Source organism: Hippocampus guttulatus, chromosome 15 (assembly GCF_054856545.1).
Source record: "Hippocampus guttulatus isolate MCC_2025c chromosome 15, RoL_Hgut_1.0, whole genome shotgun sequence".
Classification (NCBI taxonomy): Eukaryota; Metazoa; Chordata; class Actinopteri; order Syngnathiformes; family Syngnathidae; genus Hippocampus; species Hippocampus guttulatus.
The window spans coordinates 14,007,625-14,025,292 of NC_141275.1; the positions used below are offsets into that span (position 1 = coordinate 14,007,625).

Genomic DNA, 17,668 nt, shown 5'->3' on the forward strand with positions numbered 1-17,668 from the left:
TTCAGGTGATTTCGGACAACCCTGACATCATGCCCCCGGTTTTTCCCACTGTGTTGTTGTGGGCGTGTGCCCGCTCGAGAGGCAGAATAATGGAGGGATAGAAATCAGGTGACTTTCCAGAAAATCCTAAATAAAGTGAATGACTTTACCAAAGACTATGTTTGTGTATGTGTTTGAGTTGATGCACGAGAGTGTTTGGGTGCTTTTCGGCGAGTGTGTTGACGTGAAGGGGGTGGGGTGGGGGGGATTGTGATAAAGTGTAAAATGGGGGGGGGGGGGGTGTCATGTGCCGCAGCGTGGGCGAATGTATCCACGGGCGTTAGAACGGGAGGTGAGTGTGGATGAGGCAATATGAGTTCACGTAAGAGACTGTGCGTGGTTACACACACACACACACACGCACACGCACACGCACACACCTTTCAGATATGTTTCAAATGGTTGTAACTTTTCTAAAATGATACTTTTACATTACGGAAAGTCTTTCTATACTGATATGTCATATCTTTGTTTATCGTAGTTGCTTGTCACCACAATACTAGTGAAGCTCATACCACTGGTGACATTACTGGTGTGTTTTACATACTTGGCCAGGAAAGATGATTCTGATTTTGATTATTACTTCACGAATAGCCAAAATAAAATTTTGGAATGAATGACAGATAAATACATACCAAATATGTATTTTGACAGTATTAAATTCCTAAACCATCTTATTTAGATGTTAAATCCTAAATCAATAAAATAGATTGGTTTAATTGTTTACTCCTAGGAAAGAAATCATGTTGTATAGACAAAATATTGCATTTTTACAAAGAAGAATCATTTGAATGTTATTTTCCGTTTACTGTATTTAAAAAAAAGATTCAGTTTAATCTGACAAACTAAAAGATAATGTTTCAATCAACGAGCTATCCATCGAGACACCCATCCATTTTCCGATTCGCTGATCCTCACAAGGGGGGTGCTGGAACCTATCCCAGCCGTCTTCGGGCAGTAGGCGGGGGACACCCTGAACCGGTTGTAGCTGGAATCGAGCCCGGTATCTCTGCACTGTGAGGTCGACACACTAACCACTGGCCTCCCGAGCCACCCCTAAATGAGCTACTTAGTCGTGTATATTAAGTCCCACAATATTTTTTTCATTTAATATAAACATTTATTTTACCCAATATTTATTGTTTTAATAATAATTCTACATCCAAAAAATTCACAAGCAAAAACATGTATTCAAGAATATTTTTTGTCATTGACATCTTCATCCTCCCTCTGACTTCCTGTCTCCATCCATACATCAGCCCACCTGGAGGGGTTACTTCAGTTCAGTGGGCGTGGCTTGCTGACCGTGACGCAACGTTGCCCCATTTCAGTGACGTACCACCCCTCGCGCACGCCCCAGCCTTTTTACTCCATACAAATAAACGCTTCCAAACATCAAATGGTGCTTATTGTACGTAACTTCAAACACGTCAATTTCACTCATGATGTATTTGATATCGAGAAAATGAGCTGTATGGCCCAGCGTTGACTCCCCCCCCCCCCCCCCCCACACACGCTCACACACCACGCCCCCCCCCCTCTTCCCCTAATCTCCAGAGTGCCGGTGCCTCCTTGCGGCAAGCAAGCCAGCATCCACTTCAGTCCACGGCCGCCGAACCCGGGACCCCCCCGCGTCCACATGAGACAGACATGCTCGCCTTCGTGCTGGTGTCCGGCTCGCTGTGGATCATTTTGGGTGAGTATTGTCATCACCATTCTTTTGAATCATCAGAATTTGTCCTCCCCCCAGGTTCACCTTCATGTTTTTTTTTTAGGGGTGGGGGCGCAAGATGACGCACGAGGCCGGCTGCCTTGCGTCATTCATTGCCTTTATTGTGCACTTAATTCATGTATTGTTCCTATATTTCGAACTAAAAGGACCAGAGTAATATAGGACGCATTTATGGTGAGATGCTAAGCTAACTGAGATGCTACTGGCATTGGGTGCATACGCCATGAAAGGCCAGTCGTGCTTATTTGCACGCTAAAAATGGATGGATGCACCGTGCGCGTGTGTGAAAATTGCACCAATGGGGTTATTCGGCTCGTTTTAATGTCGTCCGCCATGCCTCATCGAGATGGAGGTGCTGGGGGGGGGGGGGGGGTCGATTATGACGTGGGGGTCCAAGCTGATTGGACGACAGTGCGGGAGCTGTCCACGCGAGAGGTGGTGCTGGAAAAGCAGGGGGAGGGGGCACTTTATTAGGGACCCACACAGCACTTGGGACGTTTGGATCACTTCTCAAAATATTCGGAAGAGCGACATGTTGTGAAAGTATTACTCTATGTATATGTGCTTTCTTGTATTTCTTGTATCTGACTTGTCTTTTTTACGTTTTTCTTAATTTTTATAGCTATTGTTTATTTTCTTATAGATTTGAATCGTGTTATATTAGCTGTGTCTGAATATATTTGAGAATATTGTCCCACCCCAAAAAATATACAGCCAATTTATATATTGTCAAAGTTTGTCAAAAAGATTTTTGCATTTTATTAAATTATTGTTTGTTTCTGTGTAGCTACTTTGAGTATCACAATTCTAATAAATAGTAATCACGTATTCTAGGAAAAATGCGCCTTTTGCAGTTAAAAAAAGATACACCCATCCTTAAAATTACATGACACCTGTCACTGTATCCCGTCCCCTGACCTGGTTGCTGCGGTGTGTTGTTAAAAATTCATGCTACTTTGCGCAATGCGTGTCAATGTACTCCTTTTCTTTACATTTCAATTAAATACTGTATGTCCTACTGCTGTTAAAAACGCAACCCCCCGCCCCAAAAAAAAACCCGGCCATATTCTCCGTTATTTGCTGAAAAACTTTGAACTGGGAAGTACATTGAAGTGAGAGGCGGAGCGTCATATTGTCATGCCATATCCTTGTCGATGCTTACAAATAATGAGAAATGCCATTGATGAACAAATGGAATCGATGCTACGGTACTGATAAATCTGGAATCAGCTGCTTTTTTCATATACATGGAGCAGCAACACATTCAAAAAATGCATCCAAAAAGTTCTTTTTTTCCCCTTCTTCTCCCCACAAAAATGGCTTGAAATGTCTTGCAGTGTTAGCGCCTCTGCTCGTAAGTGCTTCCTCAGCATTTATGACCTCATGGCGGAGTGGAACATAATGGCTGCCAGGTAAATAAATGCTGAATCAGGCTTGTTCTTCTGCGGTGTGTTTGAGATAATCAAAAAATTACTTTGATCACAATGTATTATTATTATTATTATTATTATTATTTTATTTTATTTATTTATTTTCACAAATTTGGGTGTCATCTATCTGTAGCAACCGCTGACATGTCCTGAAGCCACCTCGTTTTGCATGTAATTACTTTGAAAGTGAGTTTTCGGTTTACATGGTGGCCCTAAACGCCTCATGGATGGGTAGTCAAATAAGCAGGAGGTTGTTTTGAAGGCCATTTCCATTCATTTGCATTTGTGCTTCTGTTTGTCACTTTTGTTGTTGCTTTAAAGAGGGAAGATGTATACATTGATAAATTATTATGTGTTACTAGTTGAGCCTTTTGCAATTTTAAGTTAACTCAAATGTTAACTACTTTGTGAGGATGCAGAAAGTGGGAGGGGCCAAACAGGGTGGTGTGACATCTCGCATGCTTCGGGGCTAATCTCACTGTTAACCATGAGACGCTAATCACTGCCGAGGGCCCGTGTGAAGCGTATTTTGACTTCATGTTGAGCTTCACAATGCCAATTAGCGTAACGTTAGAATGCATTGTTTATTTTATTGTTTTACATCAAATAATTCACTAGACTCAATTAAATTCTAAAAGAGGATTCAAGAATGCATGGTTTTGGAGGGTTTTTTTTTTGCCAATGTTAAGAATACAGTACTATACAAAGATTAAAGTGGTCATTTTTAAGAAAAAAGAGGTTGCAGTAATGTAATTATATTTATTAAATTTTTTTCACTGCATTGACTACACACCACAGCAGTGCAATCGAGAAGGACGCGACCTCTGAATGCATGGGCACATGGCGATCACAGGAAATGATGCGTCCGCTATTGATGATGTCACACTGTGGTTTTTAAAGCCTGACATCTGTTCACAACGCTGTCAAGTGGCGATAAAGCGAGCTGAAGAGTGACGGAAAGAGAGAGAGGGAGAGAGAGAGAGAGATCTAGGTTAGAAGCGTCCATCCCGTCTCAGCTCTAATAGGCTTTGATATCCTCAAGCTGGATGCTAATCGCTGGCAACAGACTTTCAATGGCCTGATGGGGCGGACCTTTCAGGACCTAGGCCCATGGTGCTTTCGGGACCTTGACAAAGAGGCCAATAAGAAGTCCAAAAATTGACATTCTTTTTAAGCCTTTAAAACAATTTGATGGCTACCAAGTAGTCCCTGAATGCAACCGAGTGCTGCTCAAAAAATGTGCTTTCACCTCTTCATTAGGAACTATTTAGAATATTTCCAAGAGGTCACCAAAGTTGTGTTGGTGCCGTGGCACCAGCTGTAGCAACAAACCTTGTGGGCCATGTTCAAGAACTCCGCAACCTCTGCGTCTCCCCGCAGGGAGCGAGTGGAGTTACTACAGGACACTTAGTTTGATATTTCACACATGCAAAACAGCTGAGTAAACCTCCAATAACCACGACGCACTCTTTTGTTGGACCTTGAATGCAACATGATGCTGCTTGAGAGACATTGAACGCAACACGATGCCCGGACGTTAAACACCAACGCAACACAATCCTTCACGGTCAGCACTGAAATTCACCGTGTTGCTTTGTTTGAGACCCTGAACACAACTCAATGTTTCCCAGTTGACAGTGAAGGCAACGTGACAATGTTGCCGCATTAGACGCGAACCTAACAGTGGTGCTTCCTTTTACCTTGAACATACCATAATGCTTCCCACTTGACGGTGAACACAAGACTGCTGCTTGATTAGACACCGAATGCAACACAGTTAGTCCACTCGACTCTGAGGTGAACACAACGTTGCTTTGTTAGCAACGCTGTAAAAGTAGCATTTTAATTTCGTAAAGTCTTCTGCCAAGGTTGCAATACATTAACGATACACTGTAGTTGTTCATGAACCTTCTTTGTCACTCAGCCTGCAAACAAAAAAATGTGTATTGTTTCGTCAGCGGTTTCACTTTCTTGGGAGAATTTACTAAGTGATGCTTTAGAACACGGCAATGGAAAGATCACTGTCATCATGAAATGTTGAGTGTCACTATCGTGTTAGTTTGTGTGTGCGTAGGTGTGTGTTTGTGTGTGTGCGCGCACAGTCATGCTAGTAGATTGCGGATCACATCTATATTTAGATTTGGTCGCCAACTTTCTACCCAACCCTTTGACTGTCGCTGTTTGCCAATGCTGATGAATCCTGTCGGCCTTTGTCGTCAGCGACACTGAATGCATCGCAGTGACTCTTTCTTGGAGTTGATTGCAGCACACCTCTGCTTCCTTGGACACTGAACGCAACACGCTGCAACCAAGTAAACCTTGAATGCAATCATCCATCCATTCTCCGAGCCCCTTATCCTGACAAGGCTAGCTTTTTCTTAGACCCTGAACGCAACATAATGCTGCTCTTTTGATGACACAGCGATTCTCAGATTGACATTTAACCCGACACAGCTTGTTTGGCGCTTTCCACGACGGCGCACACAAAACATTGCCGCTGTTTTATTTGAGAGTGAAGGCAACACAAATCGACGTCATTTCATGCCTCGGTGGACATTGAACGCATCATGGTGCTGTGCGGTGGCGCTGAGGATTTACCTGTGGTCCCACAGAGCTGAGTTCGACGCTGATGGAGAAGATGCAGGCCCAGGAGATGCTGAGCGGCCTGAGGGTGCCAGACATGGGCGAGCTGGGCCACTTCTTCAGCTCGCTGCCCACCTCCACGCTGGTGGGCATCGGCGCCCTCACCGCCGTGCTGGCCTACTGGCTGGCCACCAGGCCCCGCCCCATTAAACCACCATGCAGCCTCCTGCACCAGTCCGAGGAGGTGCCGGTAAGACTACACAGAATTATGGTTGAAAGTAATTACAGATCTGGAAAGCACCGGGCGGGAGCTTTAATTAGATGTGAGATTTGATGTGTCATGCATTTACACGAGCTGTCTTTGGTGTGTCTTTCAATGAAGCGTGAAGATGGGGGTCGCAGGTCCATGATGGGTGACAGTTCCAAGCTGCTCAGTCATTACCACGACGACGCTAGGACAATGTACGAGGTCTTCCAGCGAGGCCTCCATATATCAGGTATACGAGGTTGGCGCCGTTCAGTCAAAGCGACCGAGGCCGCAAATCCACGCAAGGTTTGGTTGCCGTGGTGACGACTGTCCTCTCCTTCCTCGTAGGTGACGGGCCTTGCCTGGGCTCGCGACTCCCCAACCAGCCTTACAAATGGATGTCCTACAAAGAGGTGAAATGAAAGTCCGATATTTTGGTTTTGAAGCAGAGATTTTGGTCTGGACAATTAAATTGCGCTAAATTGCGAATGCGATTTGATTTTGTCATTGCGTGTGGGCCAAATATATATATTTTTGGACTCGCCATGAAACACACAAAAAAAATGTCCCTTCATCATTCGAAATTTGGTATGTGTATCGATTAGGTGTCCCGTTGCACTTGAGGCTTCCCTAAGATAAGTCACATGACTTCCAGTTAGAGCTCGTTGCATCATTGCAAAATGTGCATCTGCGTGTGTCGTCTGATAACAACACCGTATTGTCATTGTGTTGTTGCCATCCCGCAGGTCACATCCCGGGCCGAGCATCTGGGATCGGGCCTGCTACACCAGGGCTGCAAGGCCAGTCCGGACCAGTTCATTGGAGTCTTTGCTCAGAACCGGCCCGAGGTTATCCTCCCCTTCCCACTAAGCCATAAAGCCCTAAAACACGTCATCAACGTTGCGGATCATGAATACAACCGAATAGCTTTATTGGCAATGTAACATGTGTCATGACATTTCTTGTGCCCACCACAAAGGAATCAACTAAAGATAATACTCAAGAAATAGTCCACAGAAAACACAACAGACATAAAATGGTGGCTTAAAGGGGGTAAATACACTTCCATTAACATGGTAGTATTTGTCGTCAGGTTGACAAGCAATTTTAGGATTTTTTTTTATCAGTGAAGTTTGATATCAAGAGTGCATATGTCAACAAATCAAACACTTAGCAATGATACTTCATGCTAACGAACCAAAAACTGAAAACAGCCATGTTATCATTTGTCCCACTATTGTGATCTGCAACGTTTCATTGAAATGAGTTCATGTAAACAAATGTTTCTCGGATTTGTCACATTTGTAATTGTCAAACTTGTCATCCATCACGTTTGACTGGTCTGCTGGGCTAAACAAACAGTGAATAGCGTGAGGAGCATTTTGTCAAACTTGATTGTTATCAAGTGTGTCAAGTTTGACCCAAGTTAGCTCCTGAGAACAAATGGAACACTTAGCAACCTTTTTATTCAACTTAATTATACTCAGTAACTAATGTAAGATAATGTAAACAATGACTTGTTAGCAAGTTTGCATGTTAGCTCTATTTCCCTTGAGAGATTATAATTAGTACAATAATAATAATAATAATAAAAAAATTGATTAAAAATGTTAACATTCACTAACTGAACAATCAGAATTGGTCCCACTTTGTTATAATCCATCAAGTAAACAAAAGTAAGCCAGTAAATGTTGTGGTATATTCTTAATAAGGTAACGTCAACAAACTTGTTTTGGTATGTTGTCATTTGTCCGAAAACAAAATGAGGTATTTCACTGCATTCATTTTGTATTGCAGTGGATAATCTCAGAGCTTGCATGCTACACGTACTCCATGGTGGTGGTGCCCCTCTACGACACGCTGGGTCCGGATGCCATACGCTTCATCATAAACACGGGTAAGATACTCATCAGGAGCAAAATGGAGCGCACGTTACGACTGACTGACAAAACAATTACAAATCTGGGATGCACTGGTGGCAAGCTTCCGGATGAGGTATGCATCGATATGGTTTTGCTGCCAAGTGATTTTTGATTGTGAGATGTCTGGCAGGAAAGTGGTTAAGATTGCACGATTGTCTGTGTCTAACGTGTTGTCTTGTATTATTTTGTCATTTTATGTTAACTTTTCTTTTGATTGCGGCGCGGGCACCCGCAGCGGCTCCTCTTGTTCTATGTTGTCTTGAGAGGGAAGAAATTTCATCTGACATTTGACAATAAAGTTGTACTTGACTTGACTTGACTTGACTTGATTTTCGCAATAAAAAACAAACAAAAAAAATGTTTTTTACAAATCGTTATGAATTGAGCACTTGTTGAAAATATCTGAGTGGACGCTGGTGTGTGATTTGTGTCCCCGCAGCCGACATCTCCACGGTTATCTGTGACAAGGTGGACAAGGCGCATGTGCTGCTAGCTAACGTGGAGCGCGCGGAGACGCCGGCCCTGCGCCGCATCATCCTGATGGACGCCCTGGACGCCGCCCTGGTGGGGCGCGGACTCGGCTGCGGCGTGCACGTGCAGGCCATGGAGGAAGTGGAGGTAGCACACACGGCTGCCACGCTTAGCAAACGTTAGCATTTGTCAGGCCGAATAGTTCTCGGTGGAAATTGTGACGTGAGATCAGGTCAATATGCACTAATTTGGTCGAAGTAGAACAGAATTAGCTGCGATAAGCGTTTGTCAGAGCTCAACACATTTTCTGCACAGCTGGACCTGCAGGTTGCGAGTTTGTCGGCTAAAGAACAATGACAGTTGACAGTCTAAGAAGCGTGACAAAAAAAAAAAAAACAATCACATCCTACATCATAGCATTTTTTTGCTATTGTGACTCCTGTGCGCGTGTTTGCGTGAAACGATAACAACAGGAAACAGTTTTAAAACAAACACTTTTTGCTTGTCTGTCCCTAAGGCGCTGGGCAGAGATCACCATCGAAAACCTTTAGTAAGTATGAATAGCTGGGCGCGTTTGATCTCGCCAACCACGTTATGAGGTACATCTAATGAGTTACGATACAAGAAGAGAACCCAGGTTTTTGTCTCACAATTTATTTATTTATTTATTTATTTATTTTTTGCATGACAACTTTGATTTTTATTACATTTGTATTTAATTTTTTTAAGTAGCATTTATTTGATCATTTTTGACTTATTTAATTTTTATGCATGTCTGTTGTAATATAATTTAATTTTAAGATTGTTATTCAGATTGTTATTTCATTTTGCTTTTTGTCCAAATGTTGACAAAACATTCGTTCACCTCCCCCCCAACTTGTGTATTGCTGTGCACAAAGAAGTGTCTCATTTTCTATTATTAGAATACCATGTTAGTGATCAAATCACTGATATTTTTTCCCTGCATAGCCGCCCTCACCGCAAGACCTTTCTATCGTGTGCTTCACCAGTGGAACCACAGGTGATCCACAAACACCACAATCCATTCACAAACCGTCACTCAGAAATATTCCAAATAATAATTGGAAAAATTCCAGCAGAAATGTGAAGTGTGCCTGCAAGTCTGGAACACGGATTCATGCATTTTTTATTTTTTTTATTTATTTTGTAAATGTGCACAACACAAGGAAAAGACATCAATTACATAAGCTATAAATTAATAACAGAAAAATATACGGATGTGTATACACATGCATGAATACAATTTTCATTCAGAGGCTGTCACGAGCTTGCAGGTGCGCCTAATAAAGTGGCCCTCCCTATCTTGACCTTCCCTGCTTATCTGTCCCGCTCAGGAAACCCCAAAGGGGTGATGCTCACCCACGGGAACGTGGTGGCCGACTTCTCGGGCTTCCTTAAAGTGACCGATGTGAGTCAACAGCATTTATTTCGCTCTTTCAACTCTTCTTAAGACGCCCCCCCCCCCCCCCCCCCGCATACTGTTTTCTTCTTTTTAGAAAGTGATTTTCCCCAACCGGGACGATTGCCTCATTTCGTTCCTGCCGCTGGCTCACATGTTCGAGAGGCTCATCGAGGTAAAGATTCTTCCAATGTGTGGTCTACCTCACACACACGCCGTTATCGTGCCCCCACCTCACACCTACTGAACTTCCGCCCAGCGAGCGTGGGTTGAAGGAAGTCCATATATGGTCACTTGCCTCTTGCCACATGTTTGGCTCAGGCCTGAGGAACAAAAATGCTGCTCTCAGTTTATTTTTGTGTGTGTGCGTGTGTGTGTGTGTGTGTGTGTGTGTTTTCCATCTTTCTTTCGTGTGTGTGTGTTTTCCATCTTTCTTTCACAATCACTAGACAATTGTGGAAACCACATCTATTTTTAAAAAATGATTCTTTCATGACTACAATCAAAAACATGTGTTCCCAAAGTGTGTATTTAAATCATTTTTTTACATAGTGAGGCTAGCAAGCTAACATGTTGGAAAGTGTACATGCAGTGGGATAAATAAAATTTTTACTTGATCAAATTTTGTCCGGACAAATTTACAAATTGCAATTTTTATGGGGGGGGGGGGGCTACCACAATGGGCTATTGAAAAAGAGTTACATTCACAAGCGCCACCATGCTAACTGTTATGTTTTCTTTCCCAGTCGGTAGTGTACTGCCACGGCGGGCGCATCGGCTTCTACCAGGGCGACATCCGCTTGCTGCCCGATGACATGAAGGCCTTGCGGCCCACCATTTTCCCCGTGGTGCCCCGCCTGCTCAACCGCATGTACGACAAGGTGCGTTCAGGAGGTTCCGTGCTATTCAACCAGGGATTTAAAAAAAAAGTTTTAGTTTAAAAAAAAAATAATTCTGGTCTGCAGATCTTCAGCCAGGCCAACAGCCCGCTGAAGCGCTGGCTCCTCAACTTTGCCGCCAAGAGAAAAGGCGCCGAGGTTAGCAGCGGCATCATCCGCAGCGACAGCGTCTGGGACAAAATCTTCTTCAGTAAGATTCAGGTAACACTCAAATAAATAAATAAATAAAATAAAAATCACAGACTTGAAAAAAAAGTTGCAAAATGCCTTTCATCTCTGCAAACGTCAACAAGCACAAAGATGATAACACTATGATGATGAATGGTGACAGAACTTGACTGTGTGTGTGTGTGTGTGTGTGTGTGTGTGTGTGTGTGTGTGTGTGTGTGTGTGTGTGTGTGCGTGCGTGCGTGTGTGTGTGTGTGTGTGTGTGTGTGTGCGTGTGTGTGTGCACGCACGCATGTTGCAGGCCAGCCTGGGTGGGAGACTGAGGATGATCATAACAGGAGCAGCTCCCACATCGCCCGCTGTGTTGGGGTTCCTCCGAGCAGCTTTAGGATGCCAGGTTATTAGCCCACTCCACACCACCCCTGATTTAGGCCTTCTGTCCCTGACCTTCCACCATGAGTTAGAACCTGTTCCACGGTCATTTTATAGCATTGTTTCCGCAGTGCATGTGTAAAAAGGAGGCCGTCAAATAAACAACAACTCTCCCCTGCAGGTGTACGAGGCGTACGGGCAGACGGAGTGCACGGCCGGCTGCACCTTCACCACGCCCGGCGACTGGACACCAGGTGCGCGCTCTTCGCTTATGCAACGGCTCACGATCCTTAGCCAAGGTCCAATAGGTTGGAAAAGCGCGCTAAAAGATTCGAGTCGGCGCTGACGACATTATCAAACAAGTGCTGGATTGAGGTCGGTCGCAGCCACCACCGAAGAAGCCAAAAGTGGTTTGGCCACTTTACACAGTCAACATGTCAAGGGTTGACGAAAACATTTTTTTACGAATTCATCTGCAAGAGTGGTCACAGACAAGGAGTGTAATGACAATAAAAATGAGAATGATTCTTTTCATTACAATAAGTAATGCATTCTATTCATTGCGAATTGATATACACAGGTATAGATTTATTACAGCCTGATTTTTGGCATAATTTCTTAAAATATTGGCATATTTTTGGGTGCGTTGGGATCCACTCTGCCATGTAAGCGTCAAGGTTGTGACTGAAGTTCATTTCACGGAAATGCTCTTGAGTTTGGTAGCAAAAAGTAGCCCAGCAGTATCCCCTGCCGGACAGTACTGGTATTACGGTAACAGTTGCCGTATGAAAACAAAAGATGCAGTATATGATAAAATGAGACTAATTTTGTCATATACCTGTACTTGAATTTAAATAGTGCTTCTTTGTTTTTTTGTAACTCTTTTTTTGTGGTTGTTATGGCGTTTAGGTCACGTTGGCGCGCCGCTGCCGTGCAACCTCATCAAACTGGTGGATGTTCCCGAGAAGAACTACTTTGCTGCCAAAGGGGAGGGCGAGGTGAGGGTCGTCGAAAATAATTTTGAGGCTGACGAACCAAATGTTTTAATGAAGGTGAAACATATTTAGCCTTTTACAGACGTTTTTCGTAAATTTAAAGTTTATTTGGCAAAATCTTCAAAGACCTTAACATCCCAAAAAGTACAAAGAAATTCCCTTTTTCCAATGCTCAGGTTTGCGTGAAGGGACCAAACGTGTTTAAGGGCTACCTCAAAGACCCCGAGAGGACCGCAGAGACGCTGGATCCGGACGGCTGGCTCCACACCGGCGACATCGGCAAATGGCTGCCCGTACGCCTGCCCCACATTTTAAACCGTCTCGATCGATCGCTAGCCGATTGATTACTGTTGGCCCGATTGCAGAACGGCACGTTGAAGATCGTGGACAGGAAGAAGCACATCTTCAAGCTGGCGCAGGGCGAGTACATCTCGCCCGAGAAGATCGAGAACATCTACATACGGAGCGAGCCCGTGGCCCAGCTTTACGTGCACGGAGACAGCCTCCAGGTCACTTTACCACTTGAGATCTTACAGTCCCCTCCAAAAATGTCAAGTCCTTTTTATTGTCTACTGAAGACATGTTTCAGATCCTTCCTTTCAATAATGACATCAGCCTATTGCCTTCACCAGACTATTGCAGTCTTCATTTGAAATGCTTTTTTCCAGGCCTTTACTGCAGCCTCCATATGTTGTCCACCCCTTCTCCCACTTCTTTTCAACATTTATGCTCCTTGTGTGCAGTCCTTCCTTGTGGGGATTATTGTGCCCGACCCGGAGGTCATGCCCACCTGGGCCAAGAAGAAAGGGATCTTAGGCACCTACAAGGACCTGTGTAAAAACACAGTAGGTGGCGCAAGTGTAGACAAATGGCAAGGTGGCATTTTTTGAAGGACCTCAAAAATGACAATTCCTGTGTTGATAGGAACTTAAGAAGGCCATCCTTGAGGATCTGGTGCGTTTGGGCAAGGCCAGCTCTCTGCATTCCTTTGAGCAGGTGAATAAAGATGATTTCACGCTTCTTTAAATAGACAAGTCGAACACACTGTGCGTCTTTCTCTGAAACCTCTAAGACAATTCCGAGTCTTGAATGAACCTGACGTAGTGCACACATTTTCCAATGACCGTTTTGAGTCTTTGAGGAACCGACCGAATGTGTTTTTGTGAATCTCAAGAATGATTTTGAGACTTTTGATTGAGCTAACAGTCTTTTTGAGTCTTTCACAAACGGAATGTTTTTTTTTTAATTTAACGGTTATCTCTTACTGAGTGTATAGGGTGTGCGTCCAAATGTATTTTCTACTCGACTGTCTCGAACCAGGTGAAGAACATCTACATCCACAGCGAGATGTTCTCCATCCAGAACGGCCTGCTGACGCCCACGCTGAAGGCCAAGCGGCCTGAGCTGAGGGAGTTCTTCAAGGAGAAGATTGACCAGCTCTACAGCACCATTTCCATGTGAGGGTAGACCTCCAAAACAACAACATTGTGCACTGGCGAACAAGCAGCAAAAAAAAAAAGTCACCCTTCACCCATCCTGATCGACCTCGACATGCAGTAGAGTTTCATTTAAACAAGACATGGACTTTTTTTTTTCGGTTCACTCAACCTCCTGCCTTAGCAGTAATGGTGGCCATTTTGAGGCGCACACCCACCACTCTTCTCTTTCTCATTCTTTTTTTTTTTAAAGGCAAAACAGGACTTGGGGCAGTGCATGCAGTTGCCCCCTGGTGAAACTACAAAGCAACCTTTCACTTTTAATTAACCAGCCACTTGGTTTTTATTTTTTATTTTTGATCACACACGAATAATGTAGAAGCTTTTCAAGATTGATTCTTGTCCCAAAGTGTAAAAATTAATGATGTATGTACATACATGAGGACAGCTTCGCTATAGATGTAATCTTATTTCTTGACGACTCGAGTCAGCGGTTTGAATGGGATTTTTATTACTTTTATTCTTTTAATTGCGTCTGTGTAGTTGGACAAATTGGACGTATTTATTATTTTTCTCTGCAGTCGAATCAGCAGCATATCCCTGTAATGATGAAAATGACTGGGGGTTAGGAGGGGGACCAGGTTCATGAAATAAAAGAACATTCTGGAATGGTTTTAAACCACTGTCTCACTTGTTTTCTCATGAATGGATTAAAATGGGTAATATATAGTTACAGATTATGAACTAAATCTCAACTCAGAATATACAGTTATTATGATTGACTAGTGATAATAGTGATAAAAAAGTAATTATATATAAATCATAAATACATAATATAGCAATGTATAATAAGTGTATACTGTAGTAGATATAATAAAATGAATGTTAAATATATACATTATATTAGCATTAAAAAGCTATATTACATATGTTATTATTAGCATTATTATTGTCAAAAACAAATACTCTAAATATTGCGATAATACACAAAACATAAATACGACATAATCAATATATTCATGTCATAGTATTGACAATCGTTGTATGCTCGATCCGGTTGATGTTCCAAATCCATTTCCGGCATGGGTTTACAAAGTAATACCGAGTTGACAGGCCAATTAAGGACAAGAGACGTATTGAATATTAGCAGCCCCACCCCACCCACACATAATTTTTTTATTAATAACTGTATTTGTTTATTATACATGGTTTTTTTTGGTTCTCAGCTACGCCGAGTCATGACTCTTACCGTCAGGAGGTTGACGTTAGCCATGAGTTGAGCTCAGCTAGCACCAACTTGACTGTTTAATTCAAGGTGTCAGCTCATTATTTATTTGCTTCACAAAATGTTTAAAACGAGGTCCCGTTGTAAGGCAGACACGCCTTTAAAGGTGCCTCGGAGACGGCGACATGGTAAGAAAAGCTCTGTCGCGAATTACACGACGAAATATCACCTGTAAATAAAATACATGTAATTGACTCCAAGCTAGGGCAAGTCTGCCATTTAAAATTTACGAAAAAATACCAGAACATGAGCCTGAAGGCAGCACCAGTGAAGGAAGTGGTAACGTACGGGTGAGTAATATGATTACGTTAGCATTACATTTGTTGTCCTTTTTGTACCTATTCCATTATTGTTGACCTTTTGAACCTAACTTGATACTTTCCCCCCCACCCCTAACAAGTACTGCACACGTTTGTATCATTGACGTTAAATCCTAAAATATAATCAGGTTCAGGGATGCTTTTTGGACTCCATTTTGTACCTTTTCAGATGGGAAAAATGTAAAACTATGTCTTTCAGGCTCCATTTTCGACCTTTTTGCATCCAAAACAGTACCCGTATGTTCAATGAACTCTATTTCGAACCCTAACTAAAGTATTTTCCCATATGTAAAAACAATAATTTTGATGACAAAATGCATGTGTTGGGTGGCTATCTTGTTCGGTCTTGGCAGGGGATTGATATGTTGTCTTTTTATCTCTGCAGACCAGCAGTAGCCCTTTGCAATGCAAATCCCACTTTCAGCCAACTTCCACCAACAGCGTCTGCCCTATTTCGCCCTCATCAGCAGCAGCTGAGAGGGTTGACCATATCGCTTCGGGTTGTTCCGGCTGTCAGGTGAGTCCTTCCTCACGTCAAACTGGGCAGACAACGACGCCAGTTGAGACCTCAAAGGACTCCTCAGACGACAGCGACATCTGGGACTCCTCAACCTCCAGCAGTGTTCTTTCCCCAGAGACCTTCAGACATGACAGTTATAGTAAGTCTGACGTTTCCCAAGTGACAAACGAAAAATTGCTTTCATTGATTTAATCTTCCCCACTTATCCGCAGCTAGTTCGTTTGATTTCTTCACCGAGGAAGCCGCCGTCCCCATGCTGGTGGGCATCCGGCACCCCCAGGTGAAAAACTCTACCTTGCTGGGCAGCAGCCACGCAGCGAGTATCCACAATTACCAGCCTCCCAATGTCTCGACTGTCCTCGGTGAGTAAAGCTTGCTCGCAGGAGACCTCCACCGAGGCTTAGGCGAGTACAACTACAGTGACAATACAACTATACCACCAGTCTAGGTCTTAATAACTCTGAAGAAGATGTTATATCAAGGCGGATTACAGTCAGGAAAGCAATGTGTCTTCAATTCAGGAAGCATCCATTGTAGGGATTTGAAAATGTTCTTGGGTTATATCATGCCATTCTTCTGTTTTCAGACGCCACCTCCATTTTGGTCAACACAAATGACCAGATAAGGTGATGTACCCGTCTCCCCTTTCCCCGATTCACAATTAATTCACTAACATGCTCTTCTCAAACATGGTATCTAATTTGGGCAGTGACCAGGGATCAACTACAGATGCTCCTCAAATCCATTCTGGTAAATGATGGTCATCATATTAACAACAGTAATCCACTCAGTCATTCATTTTGTCATTTTGAGTGAGTTTTGTATCATTTCAGTGATCCGCTCTGCAGACGAATGCTTGAATGGGAAGTCATGGAAAGTAAGCAACTCATGCCAACAAAATTGCAAATTTCCCCAGTGTGGGACAAATAAAGGTTATCTTATAAAACAAATGTTGCTTTTGGGGTACTGTTCTAAAATGCGGTGGGGGAATGCACATTGTCTCTTGTAAAAGCAGAAGCAATAATGCGTGTATGATTTCACAAATCAACTTTGTTCGCATGTCTTCAGTCTCCCGTCCCCAGGAAGCCCATCTCGTACAGGAAGGTGCTGCGCTTCAAAACTCCTCTGGTTGCCGTGCAGAAGATTACACCGATGCCGTGTGAGAAGGAGGATTCCAAAAGGGATGGCGAGGTCATGTTTTTCCGCTTTAATTCCTCCTCCAACAGGAAGGAGTTCTTTCAGCAAGCCCGCGAACGGCGTGCCGGACTCACAGGTCTATTCGTACAACCATCCGTCCCGTGATGCCAAATATCTCGTTGCACTCGGATCGGCCCATTTCGAAAGGCAGCGGTTGGTGGATGTAAAAAAAAAAATACAAAAAAAAAACAGAAGAAAGAAAAGAAAAAAAATGGGATAATTTTCTTTGCACATTTGGACGGACACCTTGAGTAGAAATGAATTGGTTTTATGCTGATAAATAGCCACTAGAGGTCAGACATGCAACTTCCTAACAGGAGTTTCTTGTTGCTGTTGCACATGCGTTATGTATTTGAATGTACGTACTGTAGTTTAGTTCGGTTTTATTCATTCCGGGCCAGTGGTTACGTTCAAAGAATTTAAAAGCTACCTTGATTGTCAGAAAATTGGTCATGAATAAACAAATTAATTGTCTGTATATGTCTCCTTTTCGTTCGTTGTCACGAAAGCTCTTCTCTGGTGGATTTATGTTAATTTAATAAAAAACGATGACACGTTTACGTGTCCGAGGAATCCCGACAAAACATCAACACTGGAGGTGGTGGGGGGGACACAAAGATGGACCACGTGGT

The 17,668-nt window shown here is 43.2% G+C and overlaps 2 protein-coding genes across 2 annotated transcripts; both read left to right on the plus strand.

Moving 5' to 3' along the window:
- The first annotated feature begins 1,648 nt into the window (after positions 1–1,648).
- acsl6 (acyl-CoA synthetase long chain family member 6) lies at positions 1,649–14,393 on the plus strand. Its single transcript, XM_086130929.1, has 21 exons — positions 1,649–1,735; positions 5,814–6,034; positions 6,167–6,281; positions 6,380–6,444; positions 6,778–6,879; positions 7,829–7,928; positions 8,393–8,571; positions 8,942–8,974; positions 9,394–9,445; positions 9,780–9,853; positions 9,942–10,019; positions 10,591–10,725; positions 10,810–10,944; positions 11,213–11,308; positions 11,465–11,537; positions 12,193–12,281; positions 12,455–12,571; positions 12,644–12,787; positions 13,022–13,123; positions 13,203–13,274; positions 13,599–14,393. The coding sequence occupies exons 1-21, from the start codon at positions 1,690–1,692 to the stop codon at positions 13,737–13,739; spliced, it is 2,169 nt and encodes a 722-aa protein (XP_085987055.1). The 5' UTR covers positions 1,649–1,689; the 3' UTR covers positions 13,740–14,393.
- A 540-nt stretch (positions 14,394–14,933) lies between these two features.
- LOC147194046 (uncharacterized) lies at positions 14,934–17,510 on the plus strand. The gene is made up of 8 exons (XM_086131231.1): positions 14,934–15,127; positions 15,201–15,289; positions 15,705–15,978; positions 16,052–16,201; positions 16,426–16,465; positions 16,549–16,589; positions 16,673–16,716; positions 16,908–17,510. Exons 1-8 carry the CDS (start codon positions 15,061–15,063, stop codon positions 17,139–17,141), a joined length of 939 nt encoding a protein of 312 aa, XP_085987357.1. The 5' UTR covers positions 14,934–15,060; the 3' UTR covers positions 17,142–17,510.
- The last annotated feature ends 158 nt before the right edge of the window (positions 17,511–17,668 follow it).

Coding starts and splice junctions, on each gene's coding strand:
- acsl6 (XM_086130929.1), top strand. CDS start 1,690: ATGCTCGCCTTCGTGCTGGTGTCCGGCTCGCTGTGGATCATTTTGG. Junction 8,975..9,393: donor ATCACCATCGAAAACCTTTA/GTAAGTATGAAT, acceptor TTCCCTGCATAG/CCGCCCTCACCGCAAGACCT. Junction 12,788..13,021: donor TGCACGGAGACAGCCTCCAG/GTCACTTTACCA, acceptor CCTTGTGTGCAG/TCCTTCCTTGTGGGGATTAT.
- LOC147194046 (XM_086131231.1), top strand. CDS start 15,061: ATGTTTAAAACGAGGTCCCGTTGTAAGGCAGACACGCCTTTAAAGGTG. Junction 15,290..15,704: donor AAGGAAGTGGTAACGTACGG/GTGAGTAATATG, acceptor TTATCTCTGCAG/ACCAGCAGTAGCCCTTTGCA. Junction 15,979..16,051: donor CTTCAGACATGACAGTTATA/GTAAGTCTGACG, acceptor ACTTATCCGCAG/CTAGTTCGTTTGATTTCTTC.